Raw genomic sequence first — 17700 nt, 5'->3', positions numbered from 1 at the left:
CCTTTCTATAAAACAAGGAAATCCTTTTTCTCGAACAATTATTAATATTTTTATTTTGAAGGTTAACAAATATGAAAATTGTTCATTAATCCTCAAGATTTAACAACAGTTATATGAAAAAATATCATAAAAATTGTTAGATATATTGTTGGGGAAATACTTTTATTATAATGAGTTGGCGTACGCATAAAATAAGTTTCAAAACCAAAAATCTATTCTAAAACTTTCATGCTCACGAAAAATAAATATCTGTTTATAATTTTATTTTAAAATAATATTAACAACATTTTAAACTTTCTGCAAAAATTAGTAGTGTATTAACGAGGAAAAGAAGCCTGTGAAATGCCATATCAGCAGTGTATATGTAAGGCTTCACGGCTTCAGCTAATATCGTCTTATCAGAACACCTATAAGACGGCAGATATACCCTGATTAATATTTTTTTCCTCGAAGCACATATATATATAACGGACTAGCCATCTTCACATCTGCCACCTGAATACATAGCTATATAAATTTAATATATGTCCTCTCGAAATTTGAGGTTTTGCTTTAAAAGATATGCCAAATATAAAAACTTATAAAATTATTTAAAAAATCGATATTCCTGCGCCGATCACTGGTTTTCTTTCAGATTTTTTCATCCGATCTTCTTCAGATTAGGCGCAAACGTTTTGACCTCTCCCCTTCATCTTTTTGGGTCTTCAACAATATCCCAGAACTTTTAGTATATTTATTTACCTTACAACGAGTTCAAATCAACAAGGGATGGCTGTGCACGTGGTACCACCGACTTCAATGAAACTTTTTTGTCTGATGCTGTAATAAAATAAATAAAATGGCTTAACGCTTTACTTAAGTATGTTTTATTAAAATACTACTTATTGTATTGTTTAAACTGTAGATGGAATTAAATCTGTCTTCAATTTACAAATCACTGTAATTAATATTGATACATTAACGGACGTAAACGTTAACCTACCGGTGACCGTAGCGTAATTAGACATAAAAAATTGGGGAGGAAATACTGGCAAGTAAAGGCGGTAATCGGTTTTTATTCATTACTTTAATAGCTTAGCTCGGGTATTCTGTCTGTTACATCAAGGGAAGGAGATCGAGCTAAGGTTGTAGAAAACAAAATATTGTAAAACATTCCTACTGAAGAGGGATGAGTTAACAGGATAAGTCAGAAATCTAGGCAACGGCATAACGCCTGAATTGCGCCCGGGTGATAGCATTGCTGCGAATAAGGTAGGCGTTGAATTTTGTAGTGCTTAGTAATGAACGGTTCCTAGGGACGTGGCACGACTGTGCACGGGTTGGGGCCCAGGTCCCAGTGCGTTCGGTTCTGAACGTTGTGGGTTCAATTCCCACCTGGGGCAGTTAAACATTCATTTTTCGGGGGTCCTGCATACACTCCCACCTTGGTTAGAATGCAGCGGCAACCTAGGTAGCCTTCAGGGGTTGGCAAAAAGGACCCACTAGGCCACTTGCCGGACTTGTTCCCCCCACCAAATACCAGTACCAGCACCAGTACGAACGGTTCCTTAAAATGCTAGTAAATACTAAACTGAAGGGGTAGGCCGAAACATAGCTAGAAGAATTGCGTCTAGACTGATTATGTGGATTTGGGTTTGGGTGGACATCACTGGATATATACTGATTATACACCAGTGATTGGTAGCGTTGGCGTTGAATCTGTTGGAGCAGCCTCAGTAACTTCCGTGCAACTGTGACTGCGCCTCCATGTTGGATAACCTTCCTTTACTGTATTTCATTTTGCTGTATTCCATGTGTGTCAATCTATTTTTCCTATTACATGTTTTGTTTAGTTAACAGTTGTTTACTGCTTATTTACTCTTTCCCTCATCAGAACCTTCGGGTTTGCCAAGCATTTGTTAATAATATTATTATTATATTAACCAACGTAAGATCACTTCCATGATTAAAAATTATTAATTTAAAATTAAAACTTAGAAATAAAGAGGTATCCTCTATTTGGTCATGTTTCTGTTAAACTGAATTCACTGAAGAAAAAAAATCGCTCTTTTTGTTGTAGTAAAAAGTAAGTTGCTCTAATCCTTAATCCCAACATTTTCTGCAAGACAGTAGCTCCTCCAATTCAACAAATGGTGAAGACTCTTTCCTAAAAGTACGGTGGAGCATCCCTTGTGTCCTACTGCAACAATCTTCACTATCCAACAAGCAGGGAATTTATGAGCATCAAAACTTTGTATGTCGTAATAAAGGACACATAACTGAAGGATATTTAATTGGTTTCCTTTACAACAGTTATATCTAACTGGTGTTCCGCGGGATAGAAGGTTCGGCAATAAATATATAAATTTGTGAGGATTTATTATTAGAGTAGTTTTATCGCCAAGCATTCCTGATGATAGAGTTAATTGAATAATTTTAAGATTTATATTCACATTAATAATGCCTTGAAATTCTCTCTTACTTAATCTTATATTCCTGCTAGAACCCCTCCTGACAACTTTACAATGTCGTAATTTACCGCCTAATAGTTTCTATGTTTGCCATTAATTCTGTAACCCCAGTGAATATGTGGTTAAGTCAATATTCCTTACTTTTCAGGGGACAACTTTTAAAGTTAAAGTTAAACATTTATGTAAAATCAGGTGTTTGTGGTAAATCATCGAAATTTCGTCAATACTACCAAAACGTTGGTAACTTTTTACTTGTTTTACACCAATTTGATATGTCTTATCACTAATTAGATAATAGAGTTAACTAATTGTTCACCGACCGTTGAAAAAAACATATCGCAATAACTCTGTTTTAAAACGTTGACTGACTTAGACACTTATGCACAATGAAGATGTTGCCTCTGTGATTCTCTTAGACCACTTAACTCATTTTGACCAAAATTCGACTTAACAACATATTCACTGGGGTGATAGAATTATTACAAGAGTTTTATGCTTTTAATTCTGTCTATATATATTTGTTACTCGAATTGTATACGTTATTTTGTCTTGTTGCAACAAGAAGCTTCACTTTTTTGTGATTTCTTAATACTTACATACTTCAGGAACTAGATAGTAAAAAAAGATTCTTTGGACCTGATTTTGTGGACTTTTTCAAATATTTTTTTGAAAGTTATTTTTTTAAAATGATAATACAAATATTAAATTAAACTGTGTGACTTGAAATGTGAAAATGAAAAGGGTATTTTTCTTAAGATCTAAATTTGATTAACTTATAGATTTCTTTTTTTGAAAACATCTGACACTTATTTTTAGGCTCGTAGATGGAACTGTTATTGGTGACGGACTAACAGAGCGTACTGGTTTAGTTCACTAACCTCCGTTATATAAGTCACACGTTTCTAATATGCGTTACGTTATTTGCAGCCTCGTGAAGATAACGAGCATTATTAGTATATGCAAATATCAGTAGATTAATTAACTCAGTACTTAATTAGCTAAAACAATTAACATATTTATTCAAAAAATTTAATCTTTAGCTAATTTAAAATTGTATCTTTACTTTTTTATTTATTAAATATTTTTACTCCTACCCAAAATCTTTTAAAAATTTCAAATTACTAAAATGATAAACTAATTCCAATTATTATGGAACGAACACAGGCAACATTGCAGGAAAAATTATTTCATAAAAATTCTTCCCTGAATGTTATTATAAAATTAAAATTATAAACATTAAAAACCTAACGAAATAAAGAAAAATATCAATCCAGATATCCGGAACATAACAAGTGTTGACATAGGTTTCTCTTAAGAACTGCAGCCAAAAATAGTAAAAAGTTCACCCATATGTCGGTATGCAAAATGTGTTGAAAAAAAAAGTAGTTCCGAAAATTTCAACGTTATTGCTGCGGTGGCGTTAACTTTTTTTTTATTGTTTCACTAGAAGTATTTCTATATTTTAAGTGTTATACTTATATATTTTTCTTGTAATTCTTTTTTATTCATTTCATTATTTTTATTTTTAACTGTTGCTATTCATTCAAAGACCTGAAACATTTTTAATCATAAGAAATGTATTTCATATGTTATATACATGAAAAGTGAACCCATCCTCCGAATTTATAACGTAGGAAAAAATGTAGCTCTTTTTTTTTGTGTTTTGTATATTGTTCAAAACAATATGAATCCGAGATCTAGGTCTGTGATGTGATATCCATCATTTGTACGTATCCTGTCCATGTACAGCTTCTCCTCATGCTGTATTAGGCATTAAATTCACATATAGGACATTTAACTATGAATTGCATACAATTATAGATAAAAATGTATCTATATATAAAGGCAGTTAGGTGTTTGAATCGATCAGCTGATCGAACTTGTGTATATAGAGGTGCTGAATACATTTTTATTAGTTGTACTACGCCAACACGTAACTTAACGTATATATATATATATATACAAAAAAAAATATATACACACACATACATACATATGTATGTGTGTGTATATATTTTTTTTATGTATCTGAGAAACCTGTCTCTATCTAATGGCATGATATTGAATGGTCGGATATACTATAGCGAGTGACAAGAAAAAAGTGTATAGGCTTTTCCAATGTTGACATTGAGATAAACACCATCCTGAACATAAAAACATAAATCCCATACTAATATCAAATTTTTAATTTTACAGCTCCAGAATTACCAGACATTTAGAGAAGAAAATCCCTGCTGGTGGGATGTGTGTCCTCTCGACTTCTATTACATTGGAGACGCAGATATCGTTAATGTACTTCCTTACAGGGAACAGAATGGAAGAAGAATCATCATTTTGAAAATAGGTAATCATCTCAAAGCTGTGATGAAAAACGATCAATGTCGTTTATTAAATTAAATTAATAGATTTTAATATTGCTAATTTCTTTGGTAATATCATAACTTAAAAAAAAAAAAAATTATATATATGTATACACACAAATATTATTTTTTATTGGGCGTATTCTGTAAGAAGTATTATTTATTGGTGCTACTGTGACAATCACGGTAGCTTTCGGCCAATTAGCAGAAAAAAAATGAAGCGCCATTCTACGGTGCCTGGTCCATTAAAACTAAACATGAACATTTTTTTTTTCATTGTGTCATTGCTAAAGAAAATCAATGATACGTTTAACTGTCAGATAATAGCAAAGTTCTCTCGGATAAAAGTGAGTATTTTTTCGAAATGTCGCCATATTTCTCCTTTTCCTTTTCCACATATCGATATTATATAAACAAATATATATATGTGTGTGTGGTTTCTCAATTAAAATAATATTTTATGTTTCATCCATTACAAAAAATATTAGTATTTATAACTCAAGAAACACTTAAAATTAACCTTTTGATACTCATTCAGGACACATTTTAAAAGTGGTTTCTTATGTTCTTTTAAAAATAACTATTTTTTCGTCATGTAATTTAATGCTCCCTGTTAAAATTTCATAACTAAAATCCTAAAATCTTTAGAATCCCTAAAAATATTTATTATGATATACTTCAAAGCCTGAAGAATTTAAAATTCTAGTCCATGTCACACCTTCACCTAGACTCGTTCCATTGTACGTCGTTCCATTACTTAAAAAAAAAAGAAAACAGGCAGATTTGTTTATTTATTATTTTCTCTACGACACAACCCCTGATGAAGACCTGAAACTCAGGTCGAAACGTCGGCATAAAATAAATAAATATAGTTTTGTTTATTTATGTTGTTCTTTGCTGACCGCAATATCTCTGAGGAATAATAGCATAGCTGCGTTACATATCCATAAGTACATATATTTATAGAGTAAATAAAGAAATATCTGGGACAAAAACGTTTTTGGTTAAATATTATAAAGATAGATTTTAAAATTAATTAAATATAGAAAATTTATACCACGTAAATTAGCTTATTTAGGAATTCTTAAATATTATAATAACAAAAGTCATAAATATGCAATATGATACAAATTAAAAGAAAAAAAAAACTTTTTGTTTATATTTATGGGAAAGTAAGAATATTTTAGTGCAATCTTGAATTTTTTATAACAAATAAAATTCATTAGCTCATGTCAATTGATCAGTGTTAAAAAACATAATTTGTATCAATTGATTAATGAATGTATATCCTTTATCTGATTTCATCAAATCATGAGAAATATTTTATTATCTTTATGGCATTGCATACTTCAGTGTTTCCATGTCATAAGCAGAATCCGTCAATTTTTTTTTTTTTTTTTTTAACGAATGTTGAATGGATTCATATAGTATAAAACTTCCTATATTGATAGGAATATATATAATTTACAATTAATTAGTAACATAAGATCCTTTTTTGAAATTTGCTGCTTTCAGTGGTTTTATGGTCAATATTTTCTAATTTAGGTAATTTAAGTTCTTTACTACATACATTTAATCAAACAAAATAAAATACAATGGGAGATGATACAAAAACTATTGTCCCAAAATTGTTTTCGAAACATGGTGTTGTAAACTGATTTGTCGTAAGAGGAATAATGAAATACAGGACGTTGGCTCAGAACTGTGTGTTGATAGTCTGTATTAATTATTATTACATCTCCTATTTAATGATACTCTTTATCAGTGTGTCAGAATAGCCGGAACGTGACTCTGTCAGGCGGTTGGAATGTTACGAGCACTATAACACACTGTCACTTCGACCCTTTCTGTCATTTTATGACAAACCTACCTTATGGTACAAGAGCCCAAGAGGAGAAAAAAAAGCAGTTATCTCACCCCAATTTTTGATTACTTTAATGAAAACTATGCATAATTAATAGTCAAAATTGATGAGTCTGCCAAGTTAGATAGTGGGAATAAAAAATGGCAGCTGTTTCAAAACGATAAAAAAAAACTGATTTTTCATTCGGAGCTCTATATTTTTAAAAGTAGCAACAACACAAGAAAACCTAAGAGAACGTCATTTAATGAAGAGTAAATTTGTTAATATTTGAGCCCTAATAGAATTATTTACGTTCAATAGTTCTCGAGATATAGCTTTTTAAAAAGCAATTTGTTTAAAATTGTCGTAAAGAACGAACTGAATGATCAGTAGTTAGTGAATTTATTTTGAAAAAAATGTATATCTCAAAAACTATTTGACGTGCAGACGTCTGTTAGTACTCCAATTAAAGGTAGTTTAATGGGCTATGAAGTGGTTTATGACGTGTATCGTCGTTGGAGTAATAGTTTACATGAAATTTGCTAAAATAAATTGATTTATAGTTGTTCGGACAAATTTTCATATTTATAGTTGTTCGGACAAATTTTCATTTGCCAAATTTATATTCATCTCTGAATATCATAAAAACTACTGCCCCTACGAAGATAAGTGTCACAAACTACTTTATAGTAAGTTAAATTACCTTTATTTTGAGTGTCTTGTTTTGTGTGTCTTGTGGATCTAGAGATATATTTTTTCAAAAATCTAAAATTTTATACGAACAATTAGAAATTAACATTTTGTGAGTTTATTCTGTCAAATATCATAAAAACTACTACTCCTACAAAGATAAATATAATGTTCTATTTTGTAGTAAATTTAACTAGCTTTAATTTGAGCGCTCGCAGACATCTGTACGTCCAATGGTTTCTGAAATGAATTCTTTCATAAATCAAACCTATTGTCCGAACAACTATAAATCAATTTATTTTAGCAAATATCATAAAAAATACTATTCCTACAAAGGTAAAGGTCAGAAACTTCTTTATAGTCCATTAAACTAGCTTTATTTTGAGTGCTAATAGAAATATGTAGGTCACATAGATCCTGAGATATAGATTTCTCAAAATAAATTAACTAACTACTAATCTTTTAGTAGATTTTTAAAAAATTTTGCTTTTTAAAAAGCTATATCTCGAGAACTATTGGACGTAAATAGCTCTTTTAAGGCAAATATTTAAGAAAATTTACTCGTATTTAAATAATGTTCTCTTCTAGTGTCAAATAGATTTTCTAGTGTTGTTGGTAGTTTTAAAGATATAGAGCTCCGAATGAAAAATTAAGGTATGAAACAGCCGACATTTTTTATTCCCCCTGCCTATACTTGGCAGACTCATCAATTTTGACTAGTAATTATATCTAGTTTTCATTAAAGTAATCAAAAATTGGGGTGAGATAACTGCCTTTTTTTCTTCCTGGCTCTTGTACTATTATGATATTGCCTTGCTTCTGATTATATTGCTTTGGGTAATTTCCGATTTTTTTCTTGCGGCATCTTCAAGTTACATTCACAAAATATGTACTTCATCGATTAAACACTGACGAACAAAAGGGTTCCCAACGAGTTTTATGTTCTTAAAATAGATATTTTGTCGGTCTATGACCCTTTAAGAGGCCAATTATTCTTCAATGTTCCTTCTTTTTTAAGTTTTGACAATTTAATATTTTATTTCATATTTTTGTTCATTATAATTAGGGAAGTTATTTAAATGTTTGATGATACTTTTGGTTATATTCTGAGTGGATCATTGGTCTGTTAAAGTCTCTATATTAAAATTTAACTCGAATGAGGTTGATTATTTCTAACCTGCTAAATGGCTCCAAATTCTTGTCGATCTCGTTTCGCCTTGGAATACCATTAATTTAATTTAAGGTAAATTCATAAATTATTAATCTTAATAAACCTCTTCATAATCTTACTCTTTACTAATCTTACATAATTGAGTTATTAGTAGAAGACTATATTCAATTTTTTAATAAAAAAGTAGAGTTTAATGATTTTTTATTTCTAATTTAGAAAAATACTTGATATTTAATTTTTTAAATCTAACGCAAATAAAGGTTTAGATAATTAAATAAGATACAGCGTGGAAAGTAGTTAAAATATCATTCTACGGGAAATCCTCATTATTTTATTTTAATTTACACAGCGCTCATTTCTGGTATATTTTAGAAAAATATGATACTTTGTAGTTACGTCCCTTGATGTTTTGGTTGTTCAAAAATAATTGTTATTAAGTTTTAGACCATCCAGTTTTCAAATGGCAATTATTTTAGTGGGAGATGTTTAGAGTTCACACATTTGTGTGCTTTTCTAAACTAATAAGCACTCCGTTGTCACTGGCTTTTCAATTAAATATTATTGTATTCAGCTTATTCTGTTATACAAATGAAACTTCTTTTTATATAACTAATACTATTCTGTTTCGAAGTATAATTTTATTGTAAAGGAATAATTTCTCAGTTAATAATTTATTTTATGGTAATATGTACACTTACTTTACACTACAGAATACGTACATACACTTTATGCAAGAAACTGTCATAACAAGGAACTAAAGCGTCATTTGAAAAGGAACGACAGAATTACATCATTATCAAACAGTCATTCTTCATCGATTCTCTTAAATGAAAAAACGGATGTGGTTTCGCGGAGTTTCGCTGAAAAGAAGCTGAACTAGATAAACGGGAAGAAAGTGTATAGAATGTAATACTCGTACTTCCAAGCGTACCGAAAATGAACATCTCTACAAGTCGTTGATAAATATAGTTAAATAATAAACAAATTATTTTTATTGTTAATCAGGTTTTGAAGTATATATTTCAAATATGACATTTTCTCAGATTATTTGAAGTTGAGTACTTAAATTCATCGTGTTAATACGTGTCTAGGAGTAGTTTTCTAAATTTCCCTTAGACTGACTTTGACTCACATTGTATTAAGTCAAATAGATAAATATAAATAGACAGTTTAAATAAAGGGAAGCGTCAAAATAAAAATAGAATATTGGTTTATAAACTGTATTATGGATGTAATTATAGAAAATAGTTGTAAGAAGGAATACTAAGGTTATGATTATGATGAAGAACTTCCTATGTTTCAGACCAAATAATAAAATTAAAAATTATAATAGTAAAATAAAACACAGAGTATAAAATAAATATCACTGAAATTCCAAACATTAACTGCACACCTATGTATATAAGATATAACTAAACAAAATATTATTGAATAAAGTTGCCAACTTAATAATACTATTAAAACATAAAAAGGAAAGAAAGAAAAAAAAAACATTGGTTCAATGTTGCAAATTTTTGCAAAGTCATTGCAAAGTTTTGCAAGATAAACAATATTTTGATTTTGAAAAGTGAAAATAGTAGGTACATAAGGAAGATAATACTTTTAGAAGTAATTTAGATTTCTAAAAATATTATTTTTTTTTAGTCAATCGATTCAAAATACTTCAACCACCATTATTCTGATCTGTACATAAAATTAATGTATAGTTTTTAGAAATAATCAATCCATGGTTTTTTTATTAATATTAATAAATAATAAATTAATAGAATACAATCTAAAACGAATGAATAAATAAATAATGAAATATTTTAGAAATGAGATAAATGTTGCTTCAATTTATTAGATACACAAATGTACATATAATTTTATTTAAACTATATTAATCATAAATAAAAAATAGAAAATTATTAATAAAATTGATAAAAAGTAATGATGAAATATATTAAGCACAGGAATTTGTTAATAACAAAATCCCTAACAACATATTAATATATTTCAGATATTATATGTATAAACTAATTAATAGCCTTTTTTTTACTATCCAGGATGTTTGACAAACATTTAAAATCGTTGATATATTAAACATTAATTTCCTAAAATGTTTTTTACTGATAACAAAAGTAGAGTTGTTTTGAATAAATTATTGCGTTTTATTATTAAATAAAAACTACGCATTTTATATGTAAACATATAAAAAATATATTTATAATGTATTTAGTTGGTATTAATAACACAATGCACAATGTTGATACAGTTTTATGCATCATCAGTTACACCTACATCAGTACGCAGTTCCCTAAAACTATTACGTTGAACCGTTTAAGAATTAAAAACCAATATAATAATAAAAATTATAGGTATGTCCATGATTAAAATCCTTAAATGATGTTCTAGTTGATACAAGCATATTATTTATTTACGAAGTGCAACTAAATGCACTTAAACACCCATAATAAACTTATTAAAGGGAACTCATACCTTTGTAGTTGTAAATTATTACTAAACTAAAACTGTAATATAAATTTAAAAAATTTCTATTTTTACCCCCTTAAAACGTTTTGTAATTATTGTATAAAAATACATAACATCAGAATATGTTTTATTATGATGTTCAAATTTTTATTTTCTTTTTTTTAATCTCCATCACAGCCTAGAGTGGGAATGTCAAGATTAATTTTTTATATTATATCGATACCAACAAATTACATAGTTCAATACTTTACTTCTAAAGTATTATACTAATTGAATTATATTCATTATAACTTTACCACCCACATTTATATTATATTTTCAAAGTATGTATATATAAAATTGCAGTGGCGTGACTCAGTAGTAAGGCACTGCACTAGTAACACTAAGGATGGGTCCGAATCCGGGGTTTGAGTCCCGCTGTGGAATATAATCATTTATTCTGTTATTGTAGCCATTAATACATACTATGGGTTCGGGGTTCCATACAGCCTTATAAAATTGGGTATCCTTAAATTAAATTTGGTGAATGACACAATTCTTCCTTCTTTAATTGTAATAATTTATTTCATATAATCAAAACAACGTTTCGGGAATATCCCCATCTTCAGGTTGCTGTAGAACCAAATTCAACAAAACTTATAACATGTGCTTACAACATTACTAATATATCATATATACATCAAAACTATTTATAAACTATTTACCTGATTAAAATATTTTACATATAACGTATTTTGTCATTATTGCTAATACTTAATAATATTATTGTCATTTAATGAATAAAAAATTTTTTTACTATTAACATTTATACATTATTAGGAGAATAATCACCTTCCTGGAGTTAATTATTATAACTGTTATAAGTTTTGTTGAATTTGGTTTTATAGCAACCTGAAGATGGGGGATATTCCCGAAACGTTGTTGTGATTATATGAAATAAATTATTACAATTAGAGAACGAAGAATTGTGTCATTCACCAAATTCAATTTAATTCCAGAAACTCTTCCAGTAAAATATTATTAATTTTAGTGGGTATCCTTATTTTGGAAAAAAAAATATAACCGTCGAGTGCGATTGAGACCAAATCACCTCCTTGCACAACCATTGCTCTAGTACCAGTACTTCATAATATAATACATATTTTAAGTATAAATGGGTAATATGTACGTATACTCGTATGTATATGCACATTCCACATATAAGTATGGCTGAGATAAATATATAGCTTGCGTTCTTACGTATGACAAGATAAATATATAGCAAGGTGAAAGTATTACGAAGTACAAGACCGTAACTCAAAGAGAGAGTGAGCTGACCCTGACTACGTATAAGCATCTCTTCTATTATCCTGTTCGAGTGTATCTTTAAGTATATATATTTATTTACTGTTTAATACTTCCTCGTTTGCTGTTTGAAAGGAATCGAACACGCAATAAGGATGAGCAACAAGTGATACTACCGGGTACCGAACGAATTCGCGAAGCTCGAATTTCTCTTGTGAAAATATAACTAACTTATGTTACGTGACCTATTGTTTGTCCAGTTAGAAAATAAGCATTCCTATTTTTATGTTTAATGGGCGTGGTGTTTTCCCTTTATGAATGAGAATCTGATCATAATTTTACTGGACCAAACTTCCTCTATGTATTAACTTGAAAAAAAAATAGGTATGTAATACCTAATAGATATACCTAAATATTTTTTTCTATCTTTAAATTTTTTTGTTAATGTTAGAAGTATCGAAAATATCTTATATATGATCTAAAGTGTGTCGATGCTTTATTGCAACTTGGGTATCCTAATTTTAAATTATTTTCCTGTAATATCCTTTTTATTATTCATATTTATTTACTTTAAATTTTATGCAAATCCATAATTCTTTGTAATCATGACCAAATGAAAAGCTAAAATAATTCGTGACTCGTAGGTAGGTGAATCTGTTATTTTAATTTAAATGGAAAAATATGAATTTTTTTTTAGTTATTTTTTTTGGGATACGTATGTTCATATATAATAACAGCTAGAAATTTCACTGTATATCAAGTCACCAACGTTTGTTCGAAACTTACAGCCAAACAGTAAAAAAGAATTCTAAGGTCCTAAAACTCCGGATCTCTTAAAATGCTTAAAGAAATAATCGATAAGGGAATGAAAATATCGTTACTGGGAATTTATTTAACTCAAAATCTCATGCTGGTCTCGCCCGAAACTGGGACTAAGAGTAGACCTTATGACTACTGTAAGACTACGGACAAATCATGGAGGCACAGTTTTACGTGTTTTTTATTTCGTTTCTTTTTCATCTACTTTCTGATGTAAATTTCATGTTTTATATGTATAAGGTAGATTTAATAAAACTGATCTTGTTCTAATTAAAATATCAGAATTTTGATCAAAGGTTTCGGTCATTTATTTAATAAAAATAAATAAAGCTCAAATAGATACCTTCAGAAAAAACAAAACAAAAAAAAAAACAGATAACTTCAGATGTTACATTTCTGACTTAGATCACCTTTGATTATATCCATACCTGTCCTGATTTTAAAGATTGGTTTTAATTGGCACACGTGTCCCACGCAAGTCTTCTACTAACTATTAATTTCATTAAGCACCTTTTTTGGATTAAAACATAGGTTGATTGTTATATTAAACTGGTTAACAGGTTCGGTGTGACTTAAATGGTTTTATTTTATTTGGTTATATATTATATGGTTTTATAATCCTTTGTAATTCAATTTCATTTCACATTTTCTATTTTCTTTTTTCTTTTATAGGTTGTGTGCTGTAGTGTTATAAAGGCTAATTTTTTTCTTAATCTGATTTGAAAAGGTAAATGGGACCCAAGCACAACGTCTGTAGACGATCTCTTCAAAGCAGTTGTCGCAACTCTGGAAGTTGGAATTCTCGAACCAAGGGCCCAGATCCTCGGTGGGATAGCCATCTTCGATATGGAAGGACTCACGATGAACCACGCTTGGCACATGACTCCGAGCATTGTGCATAAAGTTATTCAGGTCACAGTGGTGAGTGGATTTGTTTTTTAACTGTTAACAATTTGATTAAATTTTTATTTCCACATCTGAATATGAGAAAAATATACACGCATCCATTTTATATGTATTATAGTGAGTATAAGAGGGAGCGTGGTAGTTACGGGGCAAAGCGCGTGGCTACTAACTCTAAGGACCCGAGTTCGAATCCGGCTGGGCAGAAAGTTGTTTTCTGTTACACTGTAGCCGTGAGTCAACTCCTGTGAGCTCTGAAGCCCTCCTGGGGTCCACCCAGCCTCTTAAATTGGGTAAAAATCTGGCGGTCGAGCCAGATTCTGACCAAATCACCTCCTTGCACAACCGTTGGTCTAGTAACAGTACTTCTTTACAAAGTACTGAACCACTGGACCTCCATGGGTTGTAGCGGTACAGATTTTAATTTTTTTTTTTTATAGTGAGTATAAGAATTTGGTACAAAAAGAATTTTTTTTTTGTAGTATAAATATAGAAAAATAAAAGAACAAATCTGTTACTTCTAGTATTATGGTATGGTTGCGTAGCTATAGCGACGCCGGACACTGGACAGTTCTGTACACTCTTCCATTCTGTCATCCTTGCAACAGTTTAAAACCAAAAAAGCTCCTGTGTTATTTAGTTTATTTTAGTTGAAGACGTAAAGTTGTTCAGAAAATAATTCCAAAATCTGGAAGTACATTAAAAATCCGAATTGGCCGGTCACTGGGAAGTTCATTCCATTTTTGTTTTCCAAATGCTTTTAGAAAATTTTTAATGTAGGTTATATTACAGTACAGCTCCTTTGCAAGAAGACTCTCCTAAATCAAAATCTTAATTTACAATCTAAAATTTTAAAGAAAACTACCACATGAACATAAATTAATTTTGTATTTTACTTTCTTAAAAGCAAGTACAAAATACTTCTAAATTAATTTTCAGAAATAATGTTTCTCTGACGATTTGCTTTGTATGATTTTACAAATCGAATTAGAGATGTTTTATAGATATTTTTACCTACACTAGTTACATCCCAATGATGGACAGAAATATCAGTCAGTCGTCGCATGTTTTTACTATCATACAAAGTGGATAATGTTTGGTATAAAATAACCACCTTTATCACGATTGGTAGAAAATAAACCTTCTACTTTGCTTTTTTTGAAAATACTTTTTTAAGTCTTACACCACCGTTTCAACTTTCTGTACTGATTAAATTAAAATGTAATCAACATCGCAGGAGACTATGCTAATTCCATCAGGCTCGGCAATCTTGATAAGAAAGTTGTCGAGAGATAATGGTAAAGGCGCCCGACTGGCTGTAACTGGAGATGTCATCCTGCCTTCCATTTCCAAGATAGACTTAGTTTAGTATTTCTCTGTAAATATTTTAACATTATTCGTTTACTTAAGTATCACCTTTCTGCCGAGAGCTCTAGGATTTTTCTATATCGTTCTATCTGTTCATTTTCCATTATTAAAAAAAAAAAAAACATGAACTATCCATCATCGCCATGGATCAAATTAAAATGGATTGAATTGATGTAAATTATTATTAATTTGGAGATTCTAATTTAGAATTATTTTTTTAAAGATAAATTATAAGTACCTCTTTATGTTATCTTTCATCAATGTTTTTTTTTTTGTAAACAAAGAAAGATTCTAAAGGAATGACTTATTTAGTGAGTGTGAGCATTAATTTATAATATATCAAATGTAATAAGATTAAAATTGTTACTTGGTATTTTCTTAAATATCCGTATAATATCATCAATATTAATTAATGGCGAATGTATACGAAAACTTTTACGTAGTTATATAGTTTGTAAACAACAACATTTTACATCCAACGAGTAGCTACTTACCATAACTTAATACCAACATTATTCTCTATAGAATACATAATTTCTTAAGATTCTTTCAACAATTTATAAAATCAACTTTAAAGTAGCAATTCATAAAAAATCAGTACCTTGTTTTACCGAAAACCCTAATTATTGACATGCATGAGATCGTTATTATAGAATATGAAGAGGTTATTACTGAATGAAAAAAATTATGAAAGGCTTATAATTGATTTACTTCGATTATGTAATACTTAATACATGTCAAAACATTGGTTATATTTTCACATTGTAGCCCAGTGCTGTATCATCTCGGCGTGGTTTAGTCTCTTTAAACAGTTGAAGTGGGATGTAGGATCGTTTTAATACAACGGTATTATTTGAGTGCCGATGATACCTCAATGGGTAAAGTTATGATTGATTATTTAATAACTATTATTATATAGTTTGTAATTTGATATATTTTGTAATTGCCTTACAGCATTACAATTGTTTATTCACTTTATATTACCTATTCGAAAGGGGGATGTTTTGCAGGAAAATTAAATATAGAATCAACAAACATCTGAAGAACATATGTAAAGTTAATACTCACGTTGTTTGCTAAAATAGTAGTGATACAAGGCCAGATTATGTAACTTTTTTTCTTCTCACATGGAAGATTCCTCTCATGTTTGAGTTTTAACCGTCTAAGTGAAAAAATTGTTTATACAACAAATAAAAGAACTTGAACCGTATGTATTATTCAAGATGTTGACTTTTGGTCTGAGATGGCGACGAAATGTTAAGTAAAAACTACCTATAGACAAGAATAGTCCTTGAAAATTGCGGCCTTGACAGACGGACGCACTCCACAATGGATCTATTGAGTGTCGCGACCCCAAAGACCTTCATTGGTTCCGTGTTGGACCCTCCTGACGAGATGTTGGCGTTTGATAAGGCCCTCTTCGGCATCATCGAACTTGTAGACTATGCGGAAACTATCTACAAAACATCGAATTGAAATCAATTCTATATTTCTTTAAAACGTCATTAATACATAACATAACTTTAAGAACGAGGATAAGAAATCGTTGAAAAGAACAATGTTTGTGATTTTAAGAAACCTACTTTATAAAGCTGCTTACAATACCAATAATTTCATTGCCAATTCTCATCCGATCTTAAATTATTCTTTCAAATATTATTTCACATTATCATCTAACAGCCACTACTTTCATAAAGGTATTATTTTTTGTTTTTATTATTACTTTCCAAAATGAAGATATATACCGGAAATATTTCTGGTTTTCTTTAACCACAGCCTCAAAAACTTTCTTGCTTTATTCAATTAGTTTGTTATTCGACTCCATCCAAATCTTGTTTCTCTTCGAGTATTATTTAAATCCAAAAGTTACTTACATAATACATTATTATGCCTTTTAGATCGCTCTAACATATCTCATAAAACTGCTGTATTTGAAAATCTTTCCATAAATCTTAAGCGCCTGTGGCTGTACCGTCCTCACTTTACATCGTGGCTTGTTCCCAAGGTGATAGTTTTCTTTCGTGGTAGTACTATAGAGAGTCGTTAGCGATAAAAGTCAGCCTGGGCCATTAGTTTCCACTGGTTTAATAGAGAGAGGGAATTGCTGGGATCATCTGAAGTCATGTTCCCCCCTCGACATGTTAAGAAAAGAGTTTCATTTTAGTTATTTTAATTGTGTTTAATTAATTAATTTTAATTATTTAATATTTATTTATTCATTTTTTATAAGTTTCTGTCCTTCTAATAAGATGCCCTTAATTGTAGGGGTTTGTATTACTTAAATATAAAGAAAAATTTATCTTTCTTAATTTATTTTCTGCATCCTTCCAACTGAATTAC

At 29.7% G+C, this 17700-nt stretch overlaps 1 protein-coding gene across 4 annotated transcripts in view; it reads left to right on the top strand.

The window, feature by feature from the left end:
- LOC106686817 (alpha-tocopherol transfer protein) overlaps nt 1-17700 on the top strand; it is a 191309-nt gene that overhangs the window by 153398 nt on the left and 20211 nt on the right. For all 4 annotated transcript variants that reach the window (XM_014430364.2, XM_014430365.3, XM_014430363.2 and 1 more), the window contains 2 exons: nt 4647-4794; nt 13817-14010. In XM_014430364.2, the coding sequence (XP_014285850.1) occupies nt 4647-4794; nt 13817-14010 (342 nt within the window). The remainder of the gene's footprint in view (nt 1-4646; nt 4795-13816; nt 14011-17700) is intronic.

The sequence above is a fragment of the Halyomorpha halys genome, unplaced genomic scaffold, assembly GCF_000696795.3.
Source record: "Halyomorpha halys isolate HHAL.00 unplaced genomic scaffold, Hhal_1.1 Scaffold881.1, whole genome shotgun sequence".
Classification (NCBI taxonomy): domain Eukaryota; kingdom Metazoa; phylum Arthropoda; class Insecta; order Hemiptera; family Pentatomidae; genus Halyomorpha; species Halyomorpha halys.
Note: the sequence above shows the minus strand (reverse complement) of the source record. Positions and strands in the feature narration are given on the sequence as shown.